Here is a 27,697-nt window from a genome sequence, read left to right as displayed (position 1 = left end):
CCTAAGTGCTGCTGTGTAAATTTCTGGTGTCATAAGCTCTTGTACCTAGTGTTAATAATGGGTGAGCTTTGTAAGGTTTTGATACTTGATTTACTACAGAGTGGGCACATCCACATGAGATGCTACGTCCCTGTAGTGGCGAGCTACGGAGATATAGCTTGTTGCTACAGCAATGTAGTGTTGGTGGGCACAAACCATGATGCCAACACAACCTGTGGTCAAAAACAACCTGTGCACCACCAGGACTGTGCAGTAATGGCCATTACTGCTAAAGCAAGTACTAAATAAACATGCAATAACAACTGTGCAGTCGGTTGCATATGCAGATGTGCCCAGTATGTATTCAACAGTTCTTACGCTTCTCTGCAAAGTATGCCAGACTTTTTTCTTAGTGCTCAGGCTGGGGAATGAATGGATGAAGTTAGGTTCCTCAATAAAGCACATGAGTTCATAAATGACCATGTGAGAAGTCCAGTAAAACTCAACAAGACTATTCCCATGGACTTCAAGTTAAGCACTTGAATCGTCTAATGGATTAGGGCACTAACGCAATGAAAGTTCCAGCAATGGCTGGACGTTCCAGAGTGCTGATTATCCAGCTGCTCTCATTGACTTAAATAGGAAATGAAGTGTACTTTTCAATTACACTTGGTTTTTCAGTACTGAAAAACCACAGTGCATTTCAAAGCCTTTTGAAAATTATTCATATAATAGGAATGGAAGTGAAAAAGACCTATTTTCAACTGTAGTAGCTTTGCGAAGCCTTGCAGTCATTCACTGACCTCCCTTTCCTCTCCCTGGAGCATCTAATAGCTTTGAGAATTTCTATCATGCCTCTTTCTCACCCATCCATCCAGTAATTATGAGACAGTGTGCAAAATAGACTCTCTGGTGAGGTTTCAATTCAAGCTACACAAACCAAAAAGGTTTTGGCAAAAATTCCCTCAAAAGTAGATATATACGAATCAAATTTATTCCCTTGCATAACACATGGATCACCAATACTATATTGGCTTCAGTCAAACATGAAATAATCTTTCTAGTGGCAGAGGATGGATTTGGAAGGACCAGTTCCAAATCCATCCTCTGCCACTAGAAAGATTATTTCATGCTTGACTAAAGCCAGTATAGTGCTGGTGATCCATGTGTTATGCAAGGGAATAAACTTTCTCAATTATTGGCTAGGGTATCAGAAGGGGTCAGAATAACCATGAAGTTCATTCAGCATAAAATATAAAACCCATTTTTCACCCTGGACTGCCAACAAACACTTTTAGAGTAAAACAAACACATACACACCAGCTAGTCCTAACAAGAGACAGAGAACAAAAGAAAGTATCCTTATGTTCATTCATTATCTATTTTCGGTGTGCTCAGACACTACAATGATGATTGCTATATAAGAACCAAGAAAGAACAGACAGACAGACAAATGCAACTGCTCATAATTTTTGTATTGAAAAGCAGCCTAATTGGCTACATGTTGCTGTCTAAATTTTTGGTGTCATAAACTCTTGTACCTGGTCTTACCAATTGGTGAGTTGTGGAAGATTTTGATACTTGATTTACTACAGAATACGTTTTGAGCAGTTCTTATGCTTCTCTAAGAATTAAGTCAGTCTTTTTGCTTTAGATCTCAGCCTGGGGAATGACTGAGATCAAGTTTCCCAGCCTGGAGGAGAATGGCCTAATGGTCTGAGTACAACAGTCGTATCCAGCAACTCCTACCTTTTAAAATTAAGATATTTTTCTGTTTTAAGGTTTACTACCACTGCACATCACCTTAATACCTGAACACCTTCCATAGAAAGGGAATGTCTACATTGCATCAATGCAGCGTCGTGATTACTGGAGCTAATCTGAATGAGAATTCTCTAGTAATAGAAGCAGTGAAGCTAGGTTCATTCAATATTTTGCTTGGACTAATTAGCTCTTGCTGAGAAGCTGCGTAAATTAGCCTGAGCAGACCACCATGCTAACCTCTGTAGTGCCATGTAGACACACCCAAAATAGCAAACAACAGTGAAATTGTTATTGGATTGTGTGGAGTTGGCTCTTCTCAGTTTAGAGGAACAGCTTGAGGTAAGACATTTTATTTTTGCTGGTTCTTTTTTTCTGGTGGGTGGGGGAGGTAAAGTGGAGGGGGCAGAGCGAGGGAGAAGGGAGAGATGTCTGTTCTTTGTTTCTGATATTGATTCAGCCCGCAGTCTTAACTGTGTCCCTCAACTTCCTGGCCTCATTTTTCCTATATAAAATGTACACAGTGTTACTCAGCTACCTACCTCACTGGCTTGTTCTGAATTTAGCTGGTTTCTCTTCATAAAGTGCTTTGAATATGGAAGCCCAATGATAAGAGTTACCATTTTATTACTTTATGGCTTCCATAAAACCAGGGCAGTTTTTCTTGCCTTATTTTATTACTTCCTTTTGTACATCTAGCTTTAAGCAGAAATGGGCAGAATGTCTAAAACTGTAAAAGAACCATCTAAACATATTTACCCACTATTTCTGAGCTGATTTGAGCCAAATAAATTCTATTTTGAACACAGGCAGACAAAACTCTTAGGGTAGAGGCGATATTTTTTATTAGACCAACTAAAGAGTTGCAAAAAAAAATTTTTCTTTTCAAGCTTTTGGGCACACATGCCCTTACCAGGCAAAGAAGAATTCAAAAATTATAAAATTTTTTCCCAGGTAGAAAAGAAATGTCATCATGCAAAAGGGAAGACAGAGATGGCAGGGTCACTTTGCCCATTCACCACCTGTACCTGTACCCATCATTCACCACCACCACCTGTACCCATCAAGTCAAGGTAGCAGAAACAAGAAGCCCCCTCGTAGGCCTTTTACATATCTATCATGACCTACATACGGTACCTCCTTGTGACATCTTCATAGTACGTATCCTTGTCACCTCATCTTTGACTTTCCCTTCACAGTAGTAAGCTCCAATCGTTTCACCAGCTTGTTCTCTTTTCCACACCACTTTTTTGGCAGTTCCTCTCTTGTCATCTTCAGACACTTCCAGGGGGTTCTGGTGTTGGCTCATCAGGGCCTCGTAGTCTCTTCCGATGGTGACAGACTCACAGGGACGCCATTTGGCAGCAATACAGATAAGAGATGTTTCCGTGTTTCCCACTAGAGGGAGTGCATTGATCAGCATCAGGTCCAGTGCTGCTTCCACTTTACCTACAAACAAACAACAGGTAAGGAGACTTTACTGTAAGGCCTGTATTTCTTTTAGCTCTGATTGCTCAGATGGGGGTCTTTCAAAATAACGTCCAGCTTCTCTGACTACCGCCTTGCTGAGTTTTAAACAGAGAAAATGGCTGCAAGTTCATAGTCTTTTTTTTTACTAAGGCCAGATTGTGCCTCCAGATACATTGAAGGCTCTGTGCTGACACAGAAATGAGCCAGCCTTCTGGCAACACTCTCCTGTCTCATTCGACATTTCCATCCATCAGTCCCTACTAAGCCACTGGAGCACCCCTTAAGACCAATATAGCCAAGGAACCAGAAGTAGAGTCAAAGGGAGAAACCTGCACTGCAATGGGTCCTTGTGTGCTGCTCCTACCAAACACATCCCTGTAGTATCTAGTGTCTGCTCTTAAAAAGCCATCCTATGTGTTAGACTTGTGTGACACCTATTTAATGGGGATATCCTACCTTGCATTCAAATACCATTTACTGTTGCTTCTCTCATGCAGTGAAGAGAGAAAACAAAAAAGAAGACAGACACATTTCTGTGGAGGTTTGAGATAGGTCCAAAAGCAGGACATTAGATCCAAAGAGCCAGCACATTGGGTTCAGAACTACATAATAAGGGCCAAGATGGATGGAAACCAGTATCCACAGATCTGTCTCAATGAGCCCATTGTATTCCTGTATTGAGACCTTCTGAGCCAGCTCCTCACCTGCTTTGGACATGGTACAGCCAGACACAACAGTGCAAAACAGATGTAAGGTGTTACCAAATCAGAATGCCAATTTATGCCTACTTTGCTGAGGTAAAAAGGATTATAAAAGATGTAAATGAGTGGAGAATTCAGTCCACAGCTTACAATGGAGGGGAAAAATGATCAGACATCTGTCCAAGCTGGCATATGATGCTAACATTACTAAGGTATACCTGTGTTCATAGCCAACAGCACACAAGTGAATTGGCAGTGTCTGACAGCCTTTGGACTTGGCTATACCACAGTAGCAGCAGGGCTCAGAGAGAATAGGGCTGAGGAGGCCCCACCGACTCAGGCCTACTGATGTGCTCGAGAGTTGGAGGTTCACCAGCGAAACCACTCCAGGCTTGTCTACCTCGCAGGTATTGGAAACTGAAGGTTCAAGATTAGGTGCAGCAGAAGTGTCTGAAGTAGCCCTGTTAGAAAATTTCCACGTCTGGAGAATATCATGAACACCATGGTGCTGATAAGTCCTTTGACTCCCCAACTCAAATGAGAAAGTGGTTATGGATATGAGTGGCCTGTGGCCCAAGCCTGGAGTAACTCACATGTCTAGAGTGCTCTACCACTATATCCCTCCCTTGGTAAAAGTCCCTTTATCCTTAACCAAATCTTGTAAATTCTGTATTGCTTGCTTTTTGCTCTAAAGTCATAAACCCACTTTAAAGCTAAATAATAATCTTGTCACCTCTCTAATTTGTAATCTTGTGCTTTAAGCAACAGACCTAACCTGGCAACGCTGTCCCATTTTAAATACCTTGGTGATGAGCACTATGGAAATATGATAACTCAAAGCACCATTACAATATTCATGCCTAAATAGTTTACATGCATGCGAGCTACAGCACCCTCTCTGAGTAACACTTTTCAAACAACAGGCATTTCCTTTGAATTTTGAAAGTCAGGGTAAGAAACAAGGAAACATTGCATATTTTTTCCAGCTAAAACAAGAGAAATAATGGATTGCTTTTAAAGTAACACCTTGATTTTCCAACTTCAGATTCAACTATACGTTGTGGATACACAAACAGCCTCCATACAGCCAAAATTCAGTATCATTCAGGTTGCAACATTTTTTCTAATTTCAGGCAATGGGTGTAGCCTTAGATAAAAAGGTCACCAGGGCTCAGGGCTTACTTTAGTCTTTAAATGTGTGCGTGTGTGTATTCTGTGCTTCAGGCCAAGGGAGGAGGTCCTTCTCTGCACTCAGTGCCAGCAGCTACTCAGGGGAACCTTGTATCTTAGAGCACATTGACATCCACCACGCCCAGCTGCAGTCACCACCCTTTAACGTGCCAACCCAGATAACTTTAAGCAACATAATGGAGAAATGAAACCTCCTGGAAAGGATACAACAGCCATTAAAATCAATATTGTATAAAGCTAAGGGTCAGCAAAGTCAAGACATCCTGTAACACATTACAAAATGACTCCTTTGTATAAAGCTAAAGGTAAATAGACCCTGTGATCTTGTCAGATTTATATGCATACTTTCATGTCTGGTTATAATTACACAGGGCCAAATTTTGCAATTTTTACTGAAATGAGTAGTTCTTAATCTTTATGCCCCTGAATCTCCCCTCACATATACCAGTAGGAATCAGAAGTAGTTGTCTTGAAATTTGTATGTACAGATGAGATAGTTTCTACAATAGTTATTTACAGGCTTCCCCTGCTTTATGCTGTATGTGTTCCTGGAAAACAGCGCATAACTCAAATACCAAGAGCTATCTAGTCTCTTGGTAGCTAGTCTCTCTTCTTGTAAGTTGTATCCAATCCTTTCCTACTTGCCCTTGCCTACAATCCCTATTGTTATCTCTGTCCATTCCTTTCAATTTATTCTCCCCCCAAAATTCTCTTATTTGTTCTTGTTAGTCTGTCTTGATTCTTTCCCCTCACAAGTAGAAATCTGTGTTTTCCCTGAGTCATGTGTCATCACTGTGCAGGAAAGTACATTCCCAGAGCCACCCATCCTAGCCTTCAAACAAGCACCAAACCTTGCTAACCTCCTCACCAGAAGCAAACTTCCTCAAGCCCAGAACACACCAAATGTATTCAGATTATGCCATGACAAAAAATGCAAAACCTGCCAACACATCTCCACCACCCCCACAATTACTACACCCCACAACAGAGCCATCAGCATTCCCAGATTTTACAGCTGCACCTCCAGAAATGTGATATATCTCATCCAATGCACCAAATGCCCTGAGGGAAAATACATAGGAGAGACCAAACAACAAGTGCACACCAGGATGAATGCACACCGAAAATCTATCAAAGACAGGAATACCCAATTACCTGTGGGGGCACATTTCTCACAAGAAAACCACTCTCCCTCCAATCTCTCAGTCCTGATCCTCAAAGGAAACTTACAAAACACTTCCCAGAGATGAGCCTATGAACTCCACTTCATCAACCTCCTGGACACTAAAAATTATGGACTAAATATAGACATTGGATTTATGACAGATTATAGCCTGCCTGACATCTGACTCCCCAGGTATCTCTCCACTATTCATCCCCCTTCTCTCTCCCCCCACCCCCACCTGTCTCTCACCCATTGGCTCCTCAATCTACACTTTCACTGATACCTGTCTTGCATGCAGACCAGCCCAGCCCCCGGCTTCTTTGCTTTTCATTCCATCCAGGAAGAGCACACACCAACTGCTGAAACTTCCTTAGCCTGATGAAGGGTTTTTGAACCCGAAAGCTTGCTTAATAAATGTTTTCCAACTATTTAAGTTGGTCTAAGAAAAGATATTGGATTCACCCAAAGAACCTTGTCTGCCAACATACATTACACACACATTTTGCAGCACACCAAACATCATGAAGCGTGCCTGAAAGGCAGGTACCAGGTCTTCTAGCAGGGGAAGGAGAGGGGGCAGAGGGAGAGCAGCAAGTTCCCCCTGGCCCAAACACAGACGCACCCTCTTTCCTGGCAGTGATAACTCTTCTGCTGCTAGTGGGAGCAAGGACGTGGTAGCAATGCCTGCACCCGCACCACCACCACTAACACCACTAACCAGCAGCAGCATGACATTCTCCACCCCAGTTTCAGTTCCCAGAGTTAGCCTTCCAGTGCCAGAGGAGGAACTGAATCTGGAAGTAGAGGAGCTGAGGGCCATAGCAAAGGAAATTCTGGGGAAGAAGGGGAAATCTGAGTTTGTGCTCCGCACTCCTCAAAGTGCCCCTAGGGGCAGGTCCCCTTCTCTGGAAGGCATTTCAGAGGAAGTTGTGGGGGCAGGTGGCTCAGTTCCTCCTATTGTTGTGCTTCTGCCTGGTGAGGAGGGGGATAAGACAGGATCCCCACCTTCAACCCAGAAGCAGGTGGGTAGTGTAGTGTGGGATCATTTTGAGGTGGCAACTGAACTGAGGTATGCTACCTGCCAGCACTGCCAAAGGCAGATCAGCCGGATCAAGGATGTGAAACACTTTGCCACCACAGCAATACTGCTACATCTCAGGCGGCAGCATTCCTTTGCCCTTGTTCCTTCCTTGTCCCACCAGTGAGAGTGTACCCAAAAAGAAGTCCCCCCTCTCGCTCCAAAGTCTCTGTACCCAAGAAGCAGAGGCAGGCCACCCTGGACAAGGGGAGGAAAGCCGCAGACAAAGGGGGATGTGTTACTAAGGAGAACGAGGTCACCCAGAGCATTGGGAAGATGCTTGCTCTGAAAAGCCAGCCCTTCTCCTTTGTTAAGTGTCCAGGGTCCAGGTGGCTCATAACATTAATGGCCCTGCATGCACCACCTTTAGCAGGACTGTGGTGCCCCCCTTGTATGAGGCATGCAGGGAGTACTTGAGGGAGGAACCGCACAAGGCAGCACCGCAGGTAGCTTTGGATTTTACCTCAGACATCTGGAGCAACCAGAGTGGAGATCATGCCAATCTCTTCCTCACAGGGCACTGGTGCGATCAGTCAGGGCATCGGTAGGCTCTCCTTCAAGCGGAGGTGATGGATGGGTCCCACATGGCAAGGGAGATCATGGTGGCCTTGAACTACATGGTGAAATAGTGGCTCATTGGACAAGGTAAGCTCACCCGTGGGTTCATGGTTACTGACAATGGGACCAATATGGTCAAGGTGGTGTGTGATGCCAACTTTGCTGGCATCCACTGTGTGGCACACAAGTTCCACCTCATAGTCAGGGATGCCTTGGAGGGGTACAGGCTCCTAGCGATGGTGCTGTCACTACCAGCCAGCTTATTTTAAAATGCAGGAAGGTGGTGGGTTACTTCCATTAGAGTATCAATGGGGGCAAAATGCTATGGGACAAATAGGCAGAGCTGAGCATCCTACAACACAAAATTATGCAGGATGTGGAGACTCAGTGGAACTCCACACACCTGATGCTTGAAAGGCTGGTCAAGCAACAGAAGGCTATCCATGAGATGGCCTTGGTTGGGAAGATTGGGATTGGCAGCCCTCTTAACAAAACAGGGTGGGATACCATCTCCCAGATGTTGGGGGTCCTCAAGCCATTCCTTGAGGTCACTGAGACCCTCAGTGCTGGTGATTCCCTCCTTAGCCAGGTGATCCCCATAGTGAAGGACTTAAGAATGGAATGGAGGAGTTCCAGGGGATTGATGTTCCTGGTGGGGACACGCCATTTTCACCAGAGGTGCAGGCACTGGTGAAGCAGCTGAAGGAGGGCATCAAAAAATGGCTGGATCCATTGTGGTCCCGTATGGTCCCATATGGTGGGCATGTGCAATCCAACGGTGAAGGGGAGTGTCTGCACCAGCAAAACCCTCAATCACTGGAAAGCGGTACTGGTGAACAGAGTCAGGACAGAAGGGCACAGGCAGGGGGATGTGGAAAAGGGGGATCCACTTTCTTGTGCCAGCACTCCAACCACAAGCCAATCTCCTCCACCACAGCCATTGTGGGCCAAGGGCATGGATTCAATGTTGGGGTCCAGAGGCACCAGACCCCCTACCTCCAAGCAGGTAGCATGGAGGCCTCGGTGGCTACTTATCTTGCTGAGGATATGGAGGCTCTGCACTGTAACCCCCGGCCCACTGTGTAACCCACAGCCAGATGTGGCAGGATCTGGCCACGGTTGCCCGGGAACACCTGTTCTGTCCAGCAACCAGTGTTCCAAGTGAGAGGGTGTTCAGCATTGCTGGGGATGTTGTGACACCCCACCGCACCTCCTTGGATCTTGGTTTGGTGGAGCAACTGGTGTTCCTGAAGGTGAACCTCCCGCTGCTGGGATTCCGCAAGCTCCACGTGTAGATGGACTGAGTGCCACCCTCCTCACTCCGCACCTTTTTGCTTTTTTTATTTGCTTTCAGAACCTTGAGATGCACTTTCACAGAAACCCCTCTACAATCTGCCTGAAACCTGGTAGTCCTCATACCCACATGAGGGGCTACCATCCCTGCAGTATTCGTCCTGCTCTGCCTTATCACACACAAATGATACAAGTTTTGCTTTCAACAATTGGAGATGCACTTTCACAGAAACACCTGCATCTATATCCTTGAAACCTGGCAGGCTTCATAACCTCAGAAGGGGCTACCATCCCTTCTGTCTTCATCCAAATTTGCAAGAAAATGACAAAGTTATAGGTACTTTAGTGATTCCCCATTATAGTCTTTGGCCGAATCTGAATCGGTGCCAAATCTCCAAATTGGCTGAATCAAATCGGGACAGTGATCCAAATCACCAAACCACTGTCCCTCCAAATCAGCTGAATCTGAATCCGAATTGAATACTTGCTACTTCACACAGGCCTACTAGATATATGCTTTGTACATATTGTACATATTGGCTATATTCTGCAAGTTTACACACTCTATTTAGTCAACAGATCTGATTTGATCTGTACCAGCTGAAGGTCCGGCCCATACTTGACCAGATCTAAATAGAGAAGGGCATGAATTCACTCCTAACTTCTCTGAACTTTGAGATTCAAATCTGGATTGAACTCCTTCCATGAAAAAGATTCTACTTGAGTGGTGTAGCTGAGGCAGGATTTTAGCTTGCCATTGCCATGGGGGATGAATTTCAGTAGTGCTTGCCTAGTTTAACCTATTGGCACAAGGCTGTGACTCTGGCTTGCCGTACTGGAGGTCATGAGCAAAAATCTGAGAGCCAAAATATAGAAGTACCCTGGAGGACTGGATCTCGTTACCCAAGAAGGTCCTGACAGTTCTCCATACTTAATGTGCCTGGTGCAAGATACTACTAAATCTACTACTTTCATGGCCATAGATTTAAAATCCAAACAAACATAATTGCATTCTTGATTGTAAGAGTGTCTCAATATCTCAGGTAAAAGCATCAGGATACGCTACTTTTCTAAGCTTTGATACCTGTGCAGTATAGGTGTCAAAAGAATGGTAATACTTTATAACCAAATTGCAGTTCCTTTGAACAGGTGTAAATTAATGACTAACCACAAAGTATAAGACAACTGAGAACCAGATCCATAGATCGTCTAAGTACAGTATGTGACTATCCTGAGATAATTAAGAGTTTGTCCATCCACAGATCTTTAGTCCTTGATGCCAAAATCTTATGGCTATAACTTATTTCCAGTGGAGATGAAAATGCCATTCAGGTGAAAGTTCTGATCTGATGAAACCTGAACCTCTCTTAGGGCCAGATCTTGCAAAATACTGAATATCTCCTAGAAGGAGTTAAGCTCTTCCAATTCTTACTGACTCCAGGCTTTTGAGACAATTGGACTTGCAAGGCTTGAAGGCATTGGATCAGACTCCAATGGCACTGGATCAGGCCATTAGCTCCTCTTGATTTGAGAGAAAATGCATCAGGCTCAAGGTTGTGTGCCTTGGCTACAGCAACCTTGTTTGCACACATGCCTTGATCAAATCCTATTGTCTTTAATCAGGTGAAACTTCTACTTGGCAAAAATGAACTTCAGTGTTCATGGGAGTTTTACCCAGGCTGGGATGGGATACAGGCTATGGGATTTAGCTTTCTGAGAACACAATAAACATGGAGAGGAAACAGCCTGCTTCTGTATCAGTGAAGATCCTATGTATTTCCTTGAAACAATTCTTTGACTCCCGCCCTTCTCCTTGCAGGAATGACCTTTGCTTGAAAGCAAATTGCTGTATGTGCAAAGGCAGTTGGGAAACACACAGGAAACAAGCACTAGAAATGGGAGGGGGAGCTTATAGAGAATTCATGCCAAAACAGTATTATAACAGAGTTCTGGTTGCTCAGTGTGGCCTTGGCCCTTCCAGAATGGGGAAAGTTGCTAATCTGAATCCTCTGAAATATAGAGATAAAGTATTCTCTTACACACTGAGCCCCACAGCCTTGATGCTGCCCTGGCAGGGACAGCAGCTGGCCATGTCAGTGCAAAGTGCTGAGTGCTGTGCACAACTCTGCACGGACCGGGGTAGGTTGATCTAAATGCCCACTCATACAGGCATTCAAAGGGTTTAATTTGGGCAAAAACTGTTGTACCCAATCTAATCTAGTTCACCTCAGGTGGTATCCTAACTTAGACCAAGAATGGGTTAGCCCAATCTAGGAAGGGGTTAACCTGATCTCATGAATGCCTACATGAGTTCACATCACAGCCCTTCAACTTGGACATCCCAGCCACTGGGTCTAGCCCCAGGACTGTGATGTTCCTAACCCCCCATTCCAATCCTCATGGGCTATTTTTAGCTCCCCTCCACTCCCCTGACTGACCAACCCTTCCTGTGCCCTACCGACCCACCAACACCACCCCCATACCTGCCAGCACCCCCCAAAACCTGCCAGTGCTCCCTCCCCAACCTCCCAGGCCCCCTTGATCCTGCCAGCCCTTCCCCCCACCCCACGTTACTTACTTTGGGGTCTCCATGCAACACTTATTCAAACCCAGAGGGTGCACTGTCATTCACTGGGCTATGGCTGGTAGTATTGATATAGCGGGTACTTACTTCAGAGAGCACCAATTCTCTACCTGGCTGGAGCTCATCCCCCTTGTGTAGTCTCAAAGGCTGCATATATTGTCAGGCACCCTATCTGCCCTTAGCACTGTGTTATTTTTCTACTGAGGAACAGCAGCACACATCTTTACATTTTCAGAGCTAGACCACAGGCTCCTACCAAAAGCCTTTTAAATATTATTCCCCCAGTGTGGAACAGGGAAGTAGGTCCTAGCTGAGGTCAAAGTCTGAGTAATCTCAGACTAAAGCAGCTCTATAATATGAGCTGTAGACGTAAGTTTGAAAATGTTGGAAGAAAGGGGAAAATGTAATGGTTTGCCTTTTTTTTTTCCTTTGGCACTGTATCTCTGAAAATGCCTGTCCAAATAATTCCCAAATTGCAGTGCTAACTAACCTTCACCTGCCCCTGACAAGGCCTGGACATTTTCAAGATAGTCCTGACGTACACTGGGATATTTAACTTTGAGTAAAATGACGATTAACCAGAAATCTCTGCTCAACATCAATTACAGATCTGCTGTCTCTCCTCCTTCACACTCAGGGTGATTTTACATGCCTCCGGGGGGGTGGAGGTGGGGGCACTTTAACTAAAGCTGCTCCAAGTGCTGCTCTAACTAAAGCCCCAGAGCATCTCATGTGTCAGCATCCCCAAGCTTCAAAATGGTGGCAGGGACATTTTATCTAAAGCTTATTGAACAGTGCATTGGAGCAGCCTCCCAGCTTGTGTACAGGCACCCTCAGAGTCTATAAGTCAATCTTACCAAGTCAGGCAACAGCATCTCAAGAACAGCTCACAGGTCTACATCAGTTGTGTCCTGAACTGGAATCAGTATGGTGCCATCTGTACAGTACTGTAGGCAGGATAATTAGCATGAGGACAGACTCGCTGGCCCTGGCACTAATTACCCCAAACTGAGCACTCTGGAGAGATGGTTACACTGCTTCCAATTTAGATGGCAGCCCATGAAGGGCACTGCAGTATGTTTGAGGACTGTGTTGTGTGGCACGTTTATAGCATAGCTAGGCCAAAAGAGAAGTCTGTCACAGTTAAAGGAAAGGCAGAACAAATAGTGACCATATATGTGATTATATGATCTGTGCTATATAAATTCTAAGAAATAACAAGGAGGGAAACAGGGAAGGAAGGGAGCAGTGGGAGGGAGGAAAAGAACTTAGGAAGATAAAAAGGTCTAAAAGGGAATCAATCTTCCTTTTGTTAGATTGTTTTGGAACAAACTGGTATGATTTGGGGCTGATAATCTGCCATGCCAATGATTTAGGATGCTGACAGATGTGCATCTCCTCACTCTAACTCACGGTGTTCCACAGAAAGCACTATGAGTTGAAGTGACTACACCCCCTCCTCAACCCAACAGACATTCGCTGTTGGGTTAGAGGGGTGGGGGATTGAGCTCCACTTTGGAGCTGATACAGGAGGAGCTGACAGTTTTCAGCCTCTCTCCCCTAGTTCTGCTTCCCTCTCCGCCCCCCCCAGTTCCAGTGCTGTCTGCAGGAAGGGAGAGAGAGAAAGGAGAGGGAGGGAGCTCTAGGGTAGGTTTGCCCAGCATGAGCTGGAGGGGTAGGGAGGACAAACGGATTGGAGCCCCCTGCAGGGAGAGACAGAAGTTCCTGATTGTGTGCAGGGACAGACAGAACTTAATGAACGTGCTCCAAAGCAGAAGGTGCTCCAAATTACATGAGGGTTAGTTTGTTGCAAGTCTGAGCACTTTTAAAGCACTCTGCAGCCATGAACTTCTGTCAAGGCATGGCTGCACAGTGCTTTCAAGGGGCCAAACATATGACAGATGTCACTTCTGCAAGCACCCTTAATGCCTTTTTAATCCTGAGTAGCCTTTGTTGGTTCCTTAGATTCCTTTCCAGAATAATGGGTGTGTCCTGCCTTTTTTACACATTATGGTCCATAGACCTCTGTCATCTTTGTTCTGTGTTCTGTCCATGTTAGGGTGAATTTACACATTACACTTAGACCATACTAAGGATACTTAAAATGCAAGCATCAACATGTTAAACCTTGTTAATGTGTGCTAAGTGCCCTCTGAGCATCTCAAACATACGCCATTTCAGGCAAAGGTTAACTCTGGGCTATACTACCCAGCTCATGTTAGGGTAACTTCAGTCTGCTCCATGGAGATAAAATAAGCAATTTGCGGTCCTTCAGCATCCCAGGATGCACCACTTCTAGCCCCTGACCCCAAAAGCAGGGATAGAGCCCAGATACCTTGGCTTCTAGCCATGTCCCTGCTCGCCACCTTTTTCCTGGCAAGTCAGAGCTGTGCAGAAAAGAAATGGTATTAACCCTTCGCTGCTTATAGTACATTCTTACTTTAACACTGATTAACATTCCACAGATTTGGTAGGTTTAAGTACAGTGTGTAACTTCATCCTAATTACAGAGGGATGTGTAGCACAGAGACACCATAGACACTCAAGCAACTTAAGCAGTCTAGGTGTGGTAACCCAGATATCATATCTCTGTAGGACAATTTTTCCTACAGTGTGCTACACACTTATCTTGTATTTAGTTCATCCGAATGTCTTTTCTGGCCCTTCCCTTGTTCTGAAGTGAAGCTCTTTATTGCTTTTATGGCGAGAGGTTCCTTTGAGGGCACTTATTTAGTATACAGAGACCAACTAGGCTGGGTTCCTCCATGCTCCAAGTACAATTAAGGCCTATCCTCAAAGGAGAACTCCACTTGGAGGCAGGAAATAGCAGCACAGGAAGAACTGAAAGAGGATTTACAGAGTCCTATCTGCAAAAAGCAATTGCCCACAGCTTAAAAGAACTGTTATATAGTTTCTGGTAATGTGGCTATACCAAATGAGACAGATATAGGTACCTAGGCAGAAATCCTCCCCCAATGAAGCCAGTGATAAAATTCCTAATCTGGACCAGCTTTTAACAACTGGTTAGAAATGGTTATGCCCAGGCACCAGTTTACTACCTAAAACTTTTCTTCAAATGTTTTCTTAGAAAATCTTTCCAGGACTCAGACAATTGTCTCTGTGTGATTGGAGCCTAAGGGCCAGATTCTTTCCCACCCTGTACACACATATGTGGACTTAAGGAACCTAAGTGTGATTCTACGGTTGCATCTACACATATGCTTTACTGTGGAGTTGACTAATTAGCTCTGCAGTAATGTGTCACAGTCTACATGTACATTGGTATTAGGGCTCAGTAAATTTATTAACTCCATTGTAAGATAGTACTGTTGGAGACAGTACTATCCTATGGCAGAGTAATTTACTCCACTAAAATGTACATGTACATGGTGACAGGGGCTAGCTGGACACAAGGGTGCTAAAATGTGGGGGTTGCCTGCTTCCTAGCTCTGCACTTTAGCACTCTTGTGCCCCAGTCAGCCCCTCCACCATGGGATACCACTACCCAAAGCCTGCAGTTGACCCCCCCAGACCCCTACCAGACTGGGGCTGCTCTGCCCCAGCTCAAAGTGCTCAGTCCCAGGCACACATGTGGAGACAGTTCAGCCTCTTGATGTTTGACAGGACTGTAATGGTCCCTTAGGTCTGCATAAGTAGGCTAAGAGTGCATTCATGGAGTTATGCTATTGTATGATCTGCTCCCTACAGAGAAAAGGTCTCATGCAGCTTATTTTTCTGCAAGAGTCTGGTGGTAAAAATGCTTATTATGGATAAAAGTTTTTGTATGGTACATTCCACTCACATTTGAAGCAAATGGCACCTGGTACCAAGAAGAAGAGAAAAACAATGATAAAGTGAAGACAAACCCCAAGTTGTTGATGAAAAACAGAAAATTGGCCTAGTTGGTACACACCAAAGGACTATAAATATTATGCCCCCCCCCGCTTTTCCCTTTCTCCCTTTTTCTCTTCTTCTCCTCCCCTTTCTCTTCCTGTCCCCTCCTCCTCTTTCCTTCCCCTCACTCCAACTATGTCTGAGAACTGAAGATATCCGTTCTCCCTTCAAGGAACCAGAACCCACTTTGAGATGCCTGGCCGGCACTCAATGTGTATATTATTAGGACTGGTAATATACACTTACTTGCTTGCTAAAATTGTATCTTGTTAAGATTACTGAAACTGCTAAGATTATATTTCTATGCATACTTCGAGTTAATACTTTATAATGCTCAATAAAACTCATTTATTAGAGAGATAACTGGGCGCTCCTTTGGAGAGAGAAAGAGATAACTAAGCTCTTGACTGGAGAAAACTAAAGCATACTTTAAGGCAGTATTGATCCTGCTCTTTGCTGCTTTTCGTAACTCAAGATTTTCATGATGAAATATTATCACACTTGGGCACCTAGTGGATGGAACAGAATCTGGCCTTTACTGCTTGCAAGTAACTGTTTACATTTTTGCTACAATATAGACAAAAGGGCCCCTCTAAATATGATGAGTTTTCCTCTCATATACCCTCTTCATCATCAGTGGTAGTTGTAAGCACTAAGGAGTTTGTAGGATGTGGCCTCCAGTCCAAGGCAGGAATTTAGTTGGGGAAATAAGCATCTCTGGGGAGGAAGGATCTTATCTATGAATAATCTCAATATGTAAAGCCCACTCTTTTATCATCAGGGCTGGAGTCTGTATCACTGAAAGGAGATTATAATACAATAAGAACAATAGATTTACATTGTCCTTAATGTGACTAAGAAAGTAAATATTTTTTTAGCAACTTTGGGGTATGACCATAAGCCAAAGAGATACCCTACCAACAGGGCAGCTAAAATCTGTGCTAGGCCTTCATTGCCAAAGCATGGATCATATGCCTCACAAGCAGGTTAGTATAAGAACAGCTGAAGCATATTCATTATATGATTTATAACTATGGGATTTAAGATTACTTTGGAGCATACTGAAAATATATGACCCATTTTGCCAAGCCACCTACTCCTCTTATTTTGAGATCCTCAAAAAAGGTCACAAAAACAGAAGTCAATATTTAAAAAAGGGGTGACCAACCTGCAGCACACATGCCACAAGTGGCACTGACATCAGAAGCATCTGTGTGCAACATGCACCATATCAGGAAGAGGGCAGGGAACAGAAAGCACAGCATCAGATCAAGCAGGGAAAGGAGACTGGAGTGGTACTTGGGAAAAGTGTGAGGATTAATTTGTGGCATACCTGCCAAAAAGGTTGGCTCCTACTGATTGAAAATAAAATGTTTGGCCTTTCAGAATTTTTCAGTGTGCCTTAGCTTGTGTACTTAGCTTTTCCACTGCAATTCTTCACACTGTCTATCTGTCTTGCATAGTAAAGACCACATTTTAAACAAACAAATAATAATTTTTAAAAATCTCTTTTGGAATCAAGATGCAAGCATTTTGACAATTTTATTGAGAAAGTAATGGAATCTGACAGCTTCTCTGGTAAACCTTTAGAATGAAGTGAAGTATTAATTATTATTACAATTACAATAGGCACGGTATTAAATTAATCTGTGCTCAAATGTATGTTCATAATTTTATTCAGTCTTAGAAAGAAATGAACCATTTATGGATTCAAGCTAGGAGTGCACCAATAGAGATTGTAAGGGCAAATACTGATAGCGGACATTTAAGGAGGCATATTGGCTGATATCAATCTGATTTCCAATACAGCTGCCATCAGGTGGTAAGTCTGGTATGGTAGAAGGGGAGGAGGAGGGGAGGGAAGGGGAGGGGTGTGGGAAGGCAGATCAACGCCTCCCACAGTGAGGAAGGGGGGAGGCCCTGCGCAATTGGGGCGGGGGGGCGCAGGACGGAGATGAGGCTTGTAGTGGGGTGGGGGCAGCTCCCACCTCTGCTTGCACCCCAGGAGGTGGGGGGAGTGCACCCCAGGATCTGCTTGGCACAGGTGGGCTGCAGCTGCGGGATAGAGCCAGAGCTGGTGCTGTGCAGGGCTTTCCTTGCCAGGGGCTGGGCTCAGGTACAAGCAGTGGCAGGAACTGTCCCCACCCCACCACGAGCTGTGCCTTCATCCTATGCCAACCCCGCCCCAGGTGAGCAGGAGGGTATTGATCTGCACCTCCATACCCCTTTCCTCCCCCCACCCCTTCCAGCTTACCAGCTGGAAGCAGCTCTCCACACTGGTGGCTCTGCTCCATGCTGCAGGCATTTATCGGCCAAATTATTGGCCTCATTGGGCCAATATCTAATATAGACAATTTTCTTTATATCAGTACCAATCTGATATCGGACCAATGTATCAGTCCGCCTCTAATTCAAGCTTGTCCCATTTCTTAAAGGGATAATAAAAGGCTTTGCCAGTAGACATAATGGAAAAATAAACCCAATATTTTACCAGAAAAACCCAACAACCCCAAAACCCATCACCTTGTGATTTCTTTGGAGGGTATTGGCTAAATTTGAAACTCTCAGTAAATATTTTTCAAAATTCTGGAATTGAAAGATTTTCCCATATCTAGTGATGTAAGGATTTCTCACACAGAATTAAGCCATAAGTGCAGTTTCATGATAAACAGTTCTATTGCTTCTTATTTTTATTTATTCTTATCTGTATTTAAAGATAATGAAGCATTTTATGTCCTAAAGAGATCCAGATGCCTAACTTTTTCAGTGACTCAAAGATAACAATGACCCATATTATTTCACTTCTGAGTCAGATTCTTGCGCTCAAACTACTTTCATGAACAAACCAGGTTCCATCCTGACAACTGTCTCTTTGCAGGAAAACAAAGCTGATACATCATTGTTTAGAAATGATTGTTGCTCAAATGGAACAAGGCTGCCTCCATGACTCAATAGCAAGAAAAGACCAAATTAAGACTATTGCTTATAAATAGCAGTAAGGAACAAAATATAACAAGTCAGATGCTTTAGAAACATTTGGTTGTAATCAGTGGAAAGAATCCCACTGACTTTAGAGTTTACAATCTAAACTAACACCACTTGTTTCTTTCCTTTCTGTTTTCTACGTGTGTTTGCAAAACCCATCTACATGTGCATTTCAGTGGAATAAATTACTCTGCCATAGGATAGTACTGTCTCCAACAGTTATGCTGATGCCTGGATTCTATGATATTGATTATATTTCTCAGAACATTGAAAGATTTTTGCTGTTGACACAGGAAAAGTTTGGCATTTTCCTCTGTTGGGATAAGTTATTATTGTGGTGATAACGCCCAACAGTAAGGGAGGCGCTGGGGTCTGAGCCTGAAGAATAAAATCCATTCTCCTACATTCTGGGAACATCTACATGAGATGCTTTACTGTACATTTGAGCTAATTACTGCATAGTAAGCATTACCATCTACATGTGCTGACCTTACTGTGCATTAATTTACTCCAGGGGGAATAATCACATGAATAATGGTTGCAGGATCACAAATACATGTAGGTGTAGACAACACCATCACCATCTATAGTGCTGAACTTACTATGCAGTAACTTACTGCACAATAAGGGTCAGCACATGTAGACAGTGATGCTTACTAGGCAATAATTAGCTCTATTGCTCCGTAAATTGCCTCATGTAGGCACACCCAGTGTAGAATACAACCAAATGCCTTGAAGGTTGCTGCAGGTGGGAATTGTCATGTTCTTGTCAGCTCTGATCATGGTGCAGACAAGCAACCGCAGAAGAATGGTATATCAACAAAACACCAGAGGAAGGGAAGGGGTGTTCTCTACAGTTACATGTATCTGATCCTGCAACTATTATTCACGTGAGTATTCCCTTTTGAGTCCTAAGACTGTTCTCAGAAGTAATTCTTGCAGGACCTAGACTTAAATGAAACAAACCATTAGATGGATGAAACAAATTATTTTAAGGGAGAAAGGTTGGAAAATACCCGTAGTTCAGCTGAATCCAAAGTATTTGTTTTGGTCTGTCTGTTCCTATTCTATGGAAAGTGGAAGTTAACTTAGTGTACTTTATCCCCGAGAGTAACAGGGTTAAATTAGCAGGGTTTATTGCCACTGACCAGAGGATGGAAGCCAACAGACAAAATAGTTTCAACAGGTCAGCTGGTGTGTAATCATGAGTAGTAATCACCGTGGTCGGAATTCAGCCTGATATACGAGTCATGTTTGACACCCCTGACATAAATAAATTGTCTTTGGTCTGCAAAGAAAATTGACCAAAAACAGCTGTTTAAACTGCTTGGTGGCCATAGAACTTATCAGGGAAATAGATTTTCAATGCAATCAGGTATGTGTTGCTTCTTATAGGCTCAGGACAGAAGTTACACATAAACCAGTTTAAGTTACTGAAAACCAGTTCCAATGCATAACACAACGATGGGTTGCAGAAGGCTGGGGCTAATGGAGATAAGCCCCCACAAACATGGGGCAGCTTTGGCAGCGCAGAGGGCCACAGGGCAACTGGGCACGGACTCTGGGTGGCTGCAGCAGGGGACACACATGGGCACAGAAACCCAGCCACAGCCTGCACACAGTCAGGATTACAGCCTGGCAGCATGTGCAGCACTGCCCACCACAGCAGTGGCATGGGGAGAGCCAGATCAAGGCCCTCACAGTGCAGGAGGGAGGGAGCAGAGTCAGGGGTAGGGGCTGGGGTGAATGGGGCCCTGGGGTGGGTCATGGGACAGTTGGAGCCCAGCCAGCTTGTCCAGGGGTACGGGGGGGGGAAGCTCTGCTGCTATGCACATCCCAAGGGAGGCATGGGGGCATGTGACCCCTGGACTTTTGTGAGGGGCAGAGGTGGGCTGCCACTGTGGGCTGGGCTCTGCATCCCACTGCTGCTGCCTTGAGAGCTGCATGATGCTATTTGCCTGCTGCCATGTGCTACCCTTGCTCACTGTGGGAACTTAGATCTAAACCCCCCATGACCCTTCCCTCTCCCCCTGCCCCTCCCTCCTCCACAGTCTTACCTGCTTGGTGGTGTGTGTGTGTGTCTATGTGTACTCAGCCCCCAAATAATATTTTCTTTCTCTGCCTATGAACACAACAGAAGTTCAGTCCACATAAACTTCTTTCAAACTGGCTGAAACTAGTTTAAGATAAACCTGCATGGTTGTCGTATCAGATTTAACTGATTTAGGTTAAATTAGTATATGGAAATTCTGTCCCAGATCCCCTACGGATTCAAGTTAGCTCACAGTCCTCCAGCATCCCAGGATGTTTTGCATCTCCCCTGCAAACCCTGTCTTGCAGTGTGGGCAGGCTAGCCTTGGCCCTGGGTTTTTGGTTTCTTGTCTCCAGTTTTTGGTTCCTGTCTGCTCCAGCCAATCAGGGAGGTGTGCTCTAATGCCCCCCAGCTATTGGCCTGACCCACTGCAGTCACGTGAGTGCATGTGATGAAGAGAGGAAAGATCCTCTTCACAGACAGGCTCACGAACCTAGTGAGGAGGGCTGTAAACTAGGTTCACTGGAGGATGGACACCAAAGCCCTGAGGTAAGTGGGGAAGCAGGAGACCTGAGGAAGAACAAGCAGAAGGAGGCAACAAGGGAGGTGCTTTCATTATTTCCTAAGAAATCAGGGCAATCAACTAGTTACCTCAGGTACCTGTACACAAATGCACAGAGCCTGGAAAACAAGCAGGAAGAATTGGAAATCCTTGCACAGTCACGGTACTATGATGTGACTGGAATAGCAGAGACTTGGTGGGATAGCTCACATGACCAGAGCATTGTCATAGATAGGTACAAACTGTTCAGGAAGGGAAGAAGAGGAGGAGAAATTGTACTTTACATGTAGAAGAGCCATATGATTGCTCAGAGCTCCAGTACGGAGCTGGAGATAGGCCTGTTGAGAGTGTCTTGGTTAGGGTCAGAGGGGAGAGAAAGACGGGTGATCTGCTATAGACCACCAAACTAGGAGGAAGTGGCAGATGAGGTTTTCTTCAAAAAGCTAGCTGAAGTTTACCAATTATAGGACTGGGTCTTGTCAGGGACTTTAGTCACCCTGACATCCTCTGGGAGGGCAATACAACAGTGCGCAGACAATCCAGAAAGTTTCTGGAAAGTATTAGGGATAACTTCCTGGTGCAAGTGTTGGAGCAGCCAACTATGGGCTGTCCTCTTCTTGACCTGCTGCCCACATACAGGGAAGAATTGGTGGGGAATGTAGCAGTGGTTGGCAACAGTGACCACAAGATGACTGAGTTCAGGATCCTAAGGAAAGGAAGGAAGGAAGGAGAGCAGCAGAATAAGGATGCTGGACTTCAGAAAATCAGGTTTCAGCTCACTCAGGAAAGTCATGGGCAGGATCCCCTGGGAAGACTGAGGAGGAGAGGAGTGCAGGAGAGCTGGCTGTACTTCAAAGAAGCCTTACTGAGACTGCAGGAACAAACCATCCTGATGCACAGGAAGACTAGCGAGTATGGCAAAAGACCAGCTTGGCTTAGCAGAGAACTCTTTAGTAAACTAAATCACAAAAAAGGCAGCTTAATAAGAAGTGGAAACTTGGGGAAATAACTAGAAAAGAATATAAAAGCATTGCTCGGGAATGCAGGGATGAAGTCAGGAAGGTCAGAACACAATTGGAGTTGCTGGAGTAGAAGATCTCCAATTAAGCAGTTAAAATATATGCAATTTTTAAAATACCAGTATATAGTTGCATCATATAGTCTGATGAATCAGTCATAAATTCAGCAAATACATTAGCATTTGCAAGGTAAAGGCCAAACCCAAAGAAAGGAACAAAGGCCACCAAAAAGCATTTTATAATTCACCAATATATTTGCTTTCCTACATATGCTGTAACCATGGGAAAACAACCATTCTGAGGTCCCAAGAACTATATTTGCAAATCTAACTTCATTAGCCAGTCGCCTTCAGTTAGCAATATCTTATATATTCAAAGCCACCACAGGCATTCAAGCAAGGATTTTACTTCTCCCCATTTAAGGTATTTATTTATTCAACCAGGACAGTTACATGACACTGGAAATGAGGTTCCCTATGTACTTCCCCAATATTATCATACTGTTGCTGTGCTTGAGTTTCTGACAATAATAAGTAGAAACTGCCTCTGAAATAATTATTTTCTAGGCTTTTCCCTTTTATTATTATGAAAGCATTTTTATTCCATCTAGGTTCTGTAACTCCACCTTTTACTTTTTAGAAAACTTGATTAAGGGACCCAAAACCCAAGCTGTGCCACCATTTCTTTAAAAAACAATATTTAGTTGCCCATCAACTTAGGAGATAACATAGATGAGCTATAAAATTGACTGAAATATATGGGAATCCAAGGGACTTGACCCTCCTCTTGCACTAATATTATGCCAGTATAATTACATTAGTTTTGTGTGCAATACACTAGAGCAAATGAAACAAAAATCAGAACCAGTGGGTGCATATATATGTGCAATTAATATGACTGGATATACTCTACCTCAATTTGAGCCAGAGTAAACTAATCCTGATGTCACCATCTACAGGTATATTTAAGCCGCAGTTATTTATTGTGGCATATGATAGTATCTGTGTAGATGCACCCACATGCAAATGCTGCAGGGTGGATTTCCTTTAGAGCAATTTCCTGCCCCCCACTGCCCAACTGACTGGGAGCAAATTTGCTTCTGGTTGGCCATCTACACCTGCAAGGTAATTATTCTGTAGTTAACTTGCTACTTGCATTTGCTGCTAGCTGCTCCACCAGTAGATCAGGGAAGGGGGCTGAGACCTGCCCCCTCCCCCGCAGCTCTTTCCAAGACCCCTAACCCCAATTAGGGAGCTGCGGCCTGGAGCTCCCTGCTGCCAGAGTAGGGAGACATTTTCTCTGCCCAGCTCTGCCACTGGAGCCCACCCTAGCAGCAGGCAGCTGTTGGGGGCAAGGAACAATCTCCCAGCCCCCGCCAGGAGACAGCTGTCTCTTAGGTCTCCCTGCCAGCCCCTGGGATAGCACACAGGGGGAGTGCCCTCTGGCTGCTGCAGGGGCCTGGTACAGGGCCAGAGGGGGTGGGAGCAGCTGCTGCCAGGAAGCACCAAATCACTGCACATGTAGATGGCTGCCCTGTAATTTACTCTAGAGTAAGCCTACCCCACAGCATTTGCACATGTAGACATGCCCACTGAAAGTCAAAACCCTTTCACTGTGTTTTGAGTAAAAAGGAGACAGTTTGCATGTAGGATATTGGTGCTGGATATGGAAAGAACAGGATCAAATCTCTGCTGTGCCTGATTCAGAGTAGTGCTTTATAACCAATATCACTTTGGATCAGGCAATTCCAGGAGTTGCACCAAGGTCTCCCACATTCCAGTTCACTATCCTGGCCACCTAGATCACTTACTCACTCCCCAGCACTCCAGATGAAAGGTTTGTGGAGACCGGTACATCCATGCAAACCATTTTGGCTTTAGTAAGCAGCCAAAAATTCACCAAAACAAAATTTCAACTCATACCTTCCAACCAGTTCTAATCATACCCATCTCCTTCTGAATGTAATGGCACTTCACTGTACCTTTTTGGGTGCAGTTATTTAGGGCCTGATGCAATGCTTCTTTGCTCCTGCTAATCCCAGATGCTGGAACTGTTCCCTGGGAATACTGGTGGCAGCCCTAAATTAATATATCCCTTGGGAGCTGCACGGGGCATTTAAAGCAGTCTGTCCAGGTTGCAGTTGTTGTTTTTCATTACCTATCTTTCCAAACAGAGAGCAGTATATCAGGTTACATCTGGAAGGTTTTCTTTGCACCCAGATAGTAAATCTAATCTTAAAGCCATGATCATTTAGACAAATCTCCTGCGTACAGTTATGATATTTACTCTAAGTCACACTCTTGCTCTTGACTTCTAGCAGGCCACAAAATTTCAAACAGCTAGTCCTGCATCAAGACCATAACTTCTGGATTGTCTGGAGATTCTCTCTGAAAAAAAAATCTACAGAAATTTGTCTGCATCTCTAGAATAATACCAGGACTTCGCCATCTCATGGAACTGATCAGAGGACCACAAACAGATGGACTTGCTATATACCATGAATCACACACACATCTGGAGAGGAGGAACCAAAAACTCTAGCCCTTTTCCTCTGTTGCAATTAAATCCAGATTAGATCTTTTTACACGAGTTCAAGAGTGTTAAGTTGTTTGCTGAGGGCCATTTCAAAGTAAAAATATTTTTTATAGTTTCATAGTCTATTAGTTATACTGAGATAGCCGACATCACCAATCTAAATCTAAATCTGACTATTTGCTTCAGTTAGGACACACTTGGCAACCTACAGCTGTCCAAGAAGAACATATTTCAAGTTCTCTTTGACACTGGCAAAAACATAAGCTTGAAAACTGTGTATTATTTTAGCTTATTTCTCTGGTAATCCCAGAAGCAAGGCAAGAAGAAAGAATCCTATTGTCAAATGTCATACTGGCTAGAGATACCAAAGAGGACTTTACTTATGTTTCCCTTGGTTTAAATTGAGGGAGTGAAAATGTCTCACAAAATGAAAAAAAACAAGTCTTGAAACCCAAGACTGTTTTAACCATCCACTCTGTGCAATGAGCTATAACACTTGTATAGTTGTATGCCTTGTTTTGACATATCTATATTAGAATACTATCTTCAATATACTTTTATGTATGACTACATATTTTAATTACATACATGTGAGGGATATATTTATACACATGATGAGATAAATAATTATGTGTAATTTGTGTTATGGTAGCATCCGTACACCCCAAGTAGGGATCAGAGATCCTTTTGTGATATATATCTCACATTGGATACATAAATAATTATCATGGAGTTATTAATTTTAGTAATGTTGTAATGTTGCTTTTGATGCATCTTTTCCTGGGTGATCAGAGTAGCTTTTAGGGGATGTCACCATATACAGATTAAAACGTAACAGATAAAAATGAATCAAAATTATTTTTGCAGTTAGAGACCCATTGGTTTCTCCCACTCCTGGTACTAAGCAAAACTTCACAGATGCTGCTCATCCTAGTGGCCTGAAAATGTATAAGCTTCCTGCCAGGAACAGTTTGTAAAATTAATTAGAAGTTGTTCTTAATTACTGTTGGCTTTCTGAAGGTTGTGGCTTCCATCTTGCTGGAATGGAGCTCCAACACAATACCAAAACCAAGAGGAGAAACTGTTTACTTGCAACAGTTTCAAGTCATTTGGATATAGTGGCCTATGAAAGTTAGTACCCGTTAGGAGATAACTTTTTCCTGAAAGGAAACAACTTTGCAATGCCATGAAGGCACTTAACATGTGCTAAACTGCTTGAACCTGTATCTGCTTGCATTTTAACTGCACTTAGCAAGAGTCAGTTTCAATGTGCAATACCAACCTAAATTTCCAATCTCATTGAGAATCTTACTACTTATTAGAAGACAAGTGATACTGTTTACTCCAATCATATCCTTGCTTAGTCTATTAGCATTAACAGGTGAGCAATGAGAGCTGCCCCCACTCAAACAGAGACAGTCTCAGGCTGTGAAAATGGAATTTTCTTTTAAACTAGCTTGTGTGTCCAGGTTGTTTTGATCCAGTTTCTTCATTCAACCTCTCATGGCGGCTCATGGGCCAAATGAAGAGAAAAACAGAATCTTAGCAAGGGCGAGCATGTTCATATCCATGGCTTTATTTAATGTCCAACTCTGGAGTTAAATTTAACCCTCTTGTCAGAATAAATGGAGATGTGCTTTGGATTGCCCAAATGTCCAGTGTGGAAGAAAACTACACAATTTATCCCATTCTTTCTTTAACAGCATCTTGTGTTATGAACCCTTTTGGCTGTGGAAGATGATGAAGTGCTGATATAAGAAAAGGAAATTACAGTGTATTTGATGTAACTAGGAACCAAGCCCAGAGGCACAGTCCCCACCTTAAAACAAGGGTGGAGTAGATCAGCAGCACACCCACAGAAGTCCACCATCATGTAGGAAAAGGTTAAGTCAGTTCACAGTCTGTCAGTCGCATTGACTTTAATGCCTCTCCTGCTTAGGGAATGTCAGTACTGCTTTCCTGGACTCCGCCTGTTGTATCTAGAGGAAAGCGGGTTAGCATTGTCTTCCAGCACTAGCCCCAGGAAACATGATATCACACTTGAACAAAAGTGGGAAAGCTGACAGATCTATTGAGATGGGTGTGACTCCAGTACACACCTAACTGGTCAAGCCCTGTGGAAAAGGCTGTGACTGGCAGCTCTTCAATACTGAAATCAACTGAGCATGCTGTCCACATTTATTGTTAATCTGCATAGCTAGCCTTTGTTTCTCTCGCATTCCAATGTGTTAATGAATTTTACTTGCTTCCTGCAGAGAACAGTGTGTACAATATGAGTTTGCTTTGGGGATGGGAGATTCAGAGATGATTCGTTTCTGAGCAAAGGAGCTCAGATTAACTGAAATTTTCTTTTTAGTTTCTCTGTTCATAATGCTCAAAGGATTCTCCAGCTATCCCTAAAGTGAAGTCAATAATGAAATGAGAGATGAACTGCTCTAAAGCTACAACTAGCAAGACACTCACATCACAAAAGAGCAGTAAATGATACATAGTAATTATGTAGTGATGCACACATATCCACACTCCAAATTCAAAGTAAACATTTTTGCATGCATATATCTTCAGATTTTTCTAAATATTTAGATGCTATTTCTAAACTTTTTTTACCCGATCAAGAAATTGTAATGCAAGTTATACCACAGTTAAACATTCTTTTTTCCTTTGCTGTTCCCTTCCGTTTCTTACAGTAGCATCATGTGAAATTGTACTGCATGTGACATTTAAACTAGAAATGTCCTGTCACTATCAAAATGAGATTTGAAGCTGAACTTTTGGAGTGAACGAGGAACAAGAGTTCTGCTGTGAAGCTATCTCATAGTCTCTCAGGCTTGTTTCCCTTTCCCAGGCTTTGTTTTGTGTCGTATTGAGGAGACTGCCTAGAAGATGGTCA

General features: G+C 43.7%; 1 protein-coding gene across 1 annotated transcript in view; it reads right to left on the bottom strand.

Annotated features, from left to right (window-relative positions):
- TEK (TEK receptor tyrosine kinase) overlaps positions 1 to 27,697 on the bottom strand; it is a 73,930-nt gene that overhangs the window by 45,292 nt on the left and 941 nt on the right. The window contains exon 2 of the mRNA XM_019555227.1: positions 2,878 to 3,189. Within this exon, the coding sequence (XP_019410772.1) occupies positions 2,878 to 3,189 (312 nt within the window). The remainder of the gene's footprint in view (positions 1 to 2,877; positions 3,190 to 27,697) is intronic.

Source organism: Crocodylus porosus, unplaced genomic scaffold (genome assembly GCF_001723895.1).
Source record: "Crocodylus porosus isolate Cpor-Errol unplaced genomic scaffold, CroPor_comp1, whole genome shotgun sequence".
NCBI lineage: Eukaryota > Metazoa > Chordata > Crocodylia > Crocodylidae > Crocodylus > Crocodylus porosus.
Note: the sequence above shows the minus strand (reverse complement) of the source record. Positions and strands in the feature narration are given on the sequence as shown.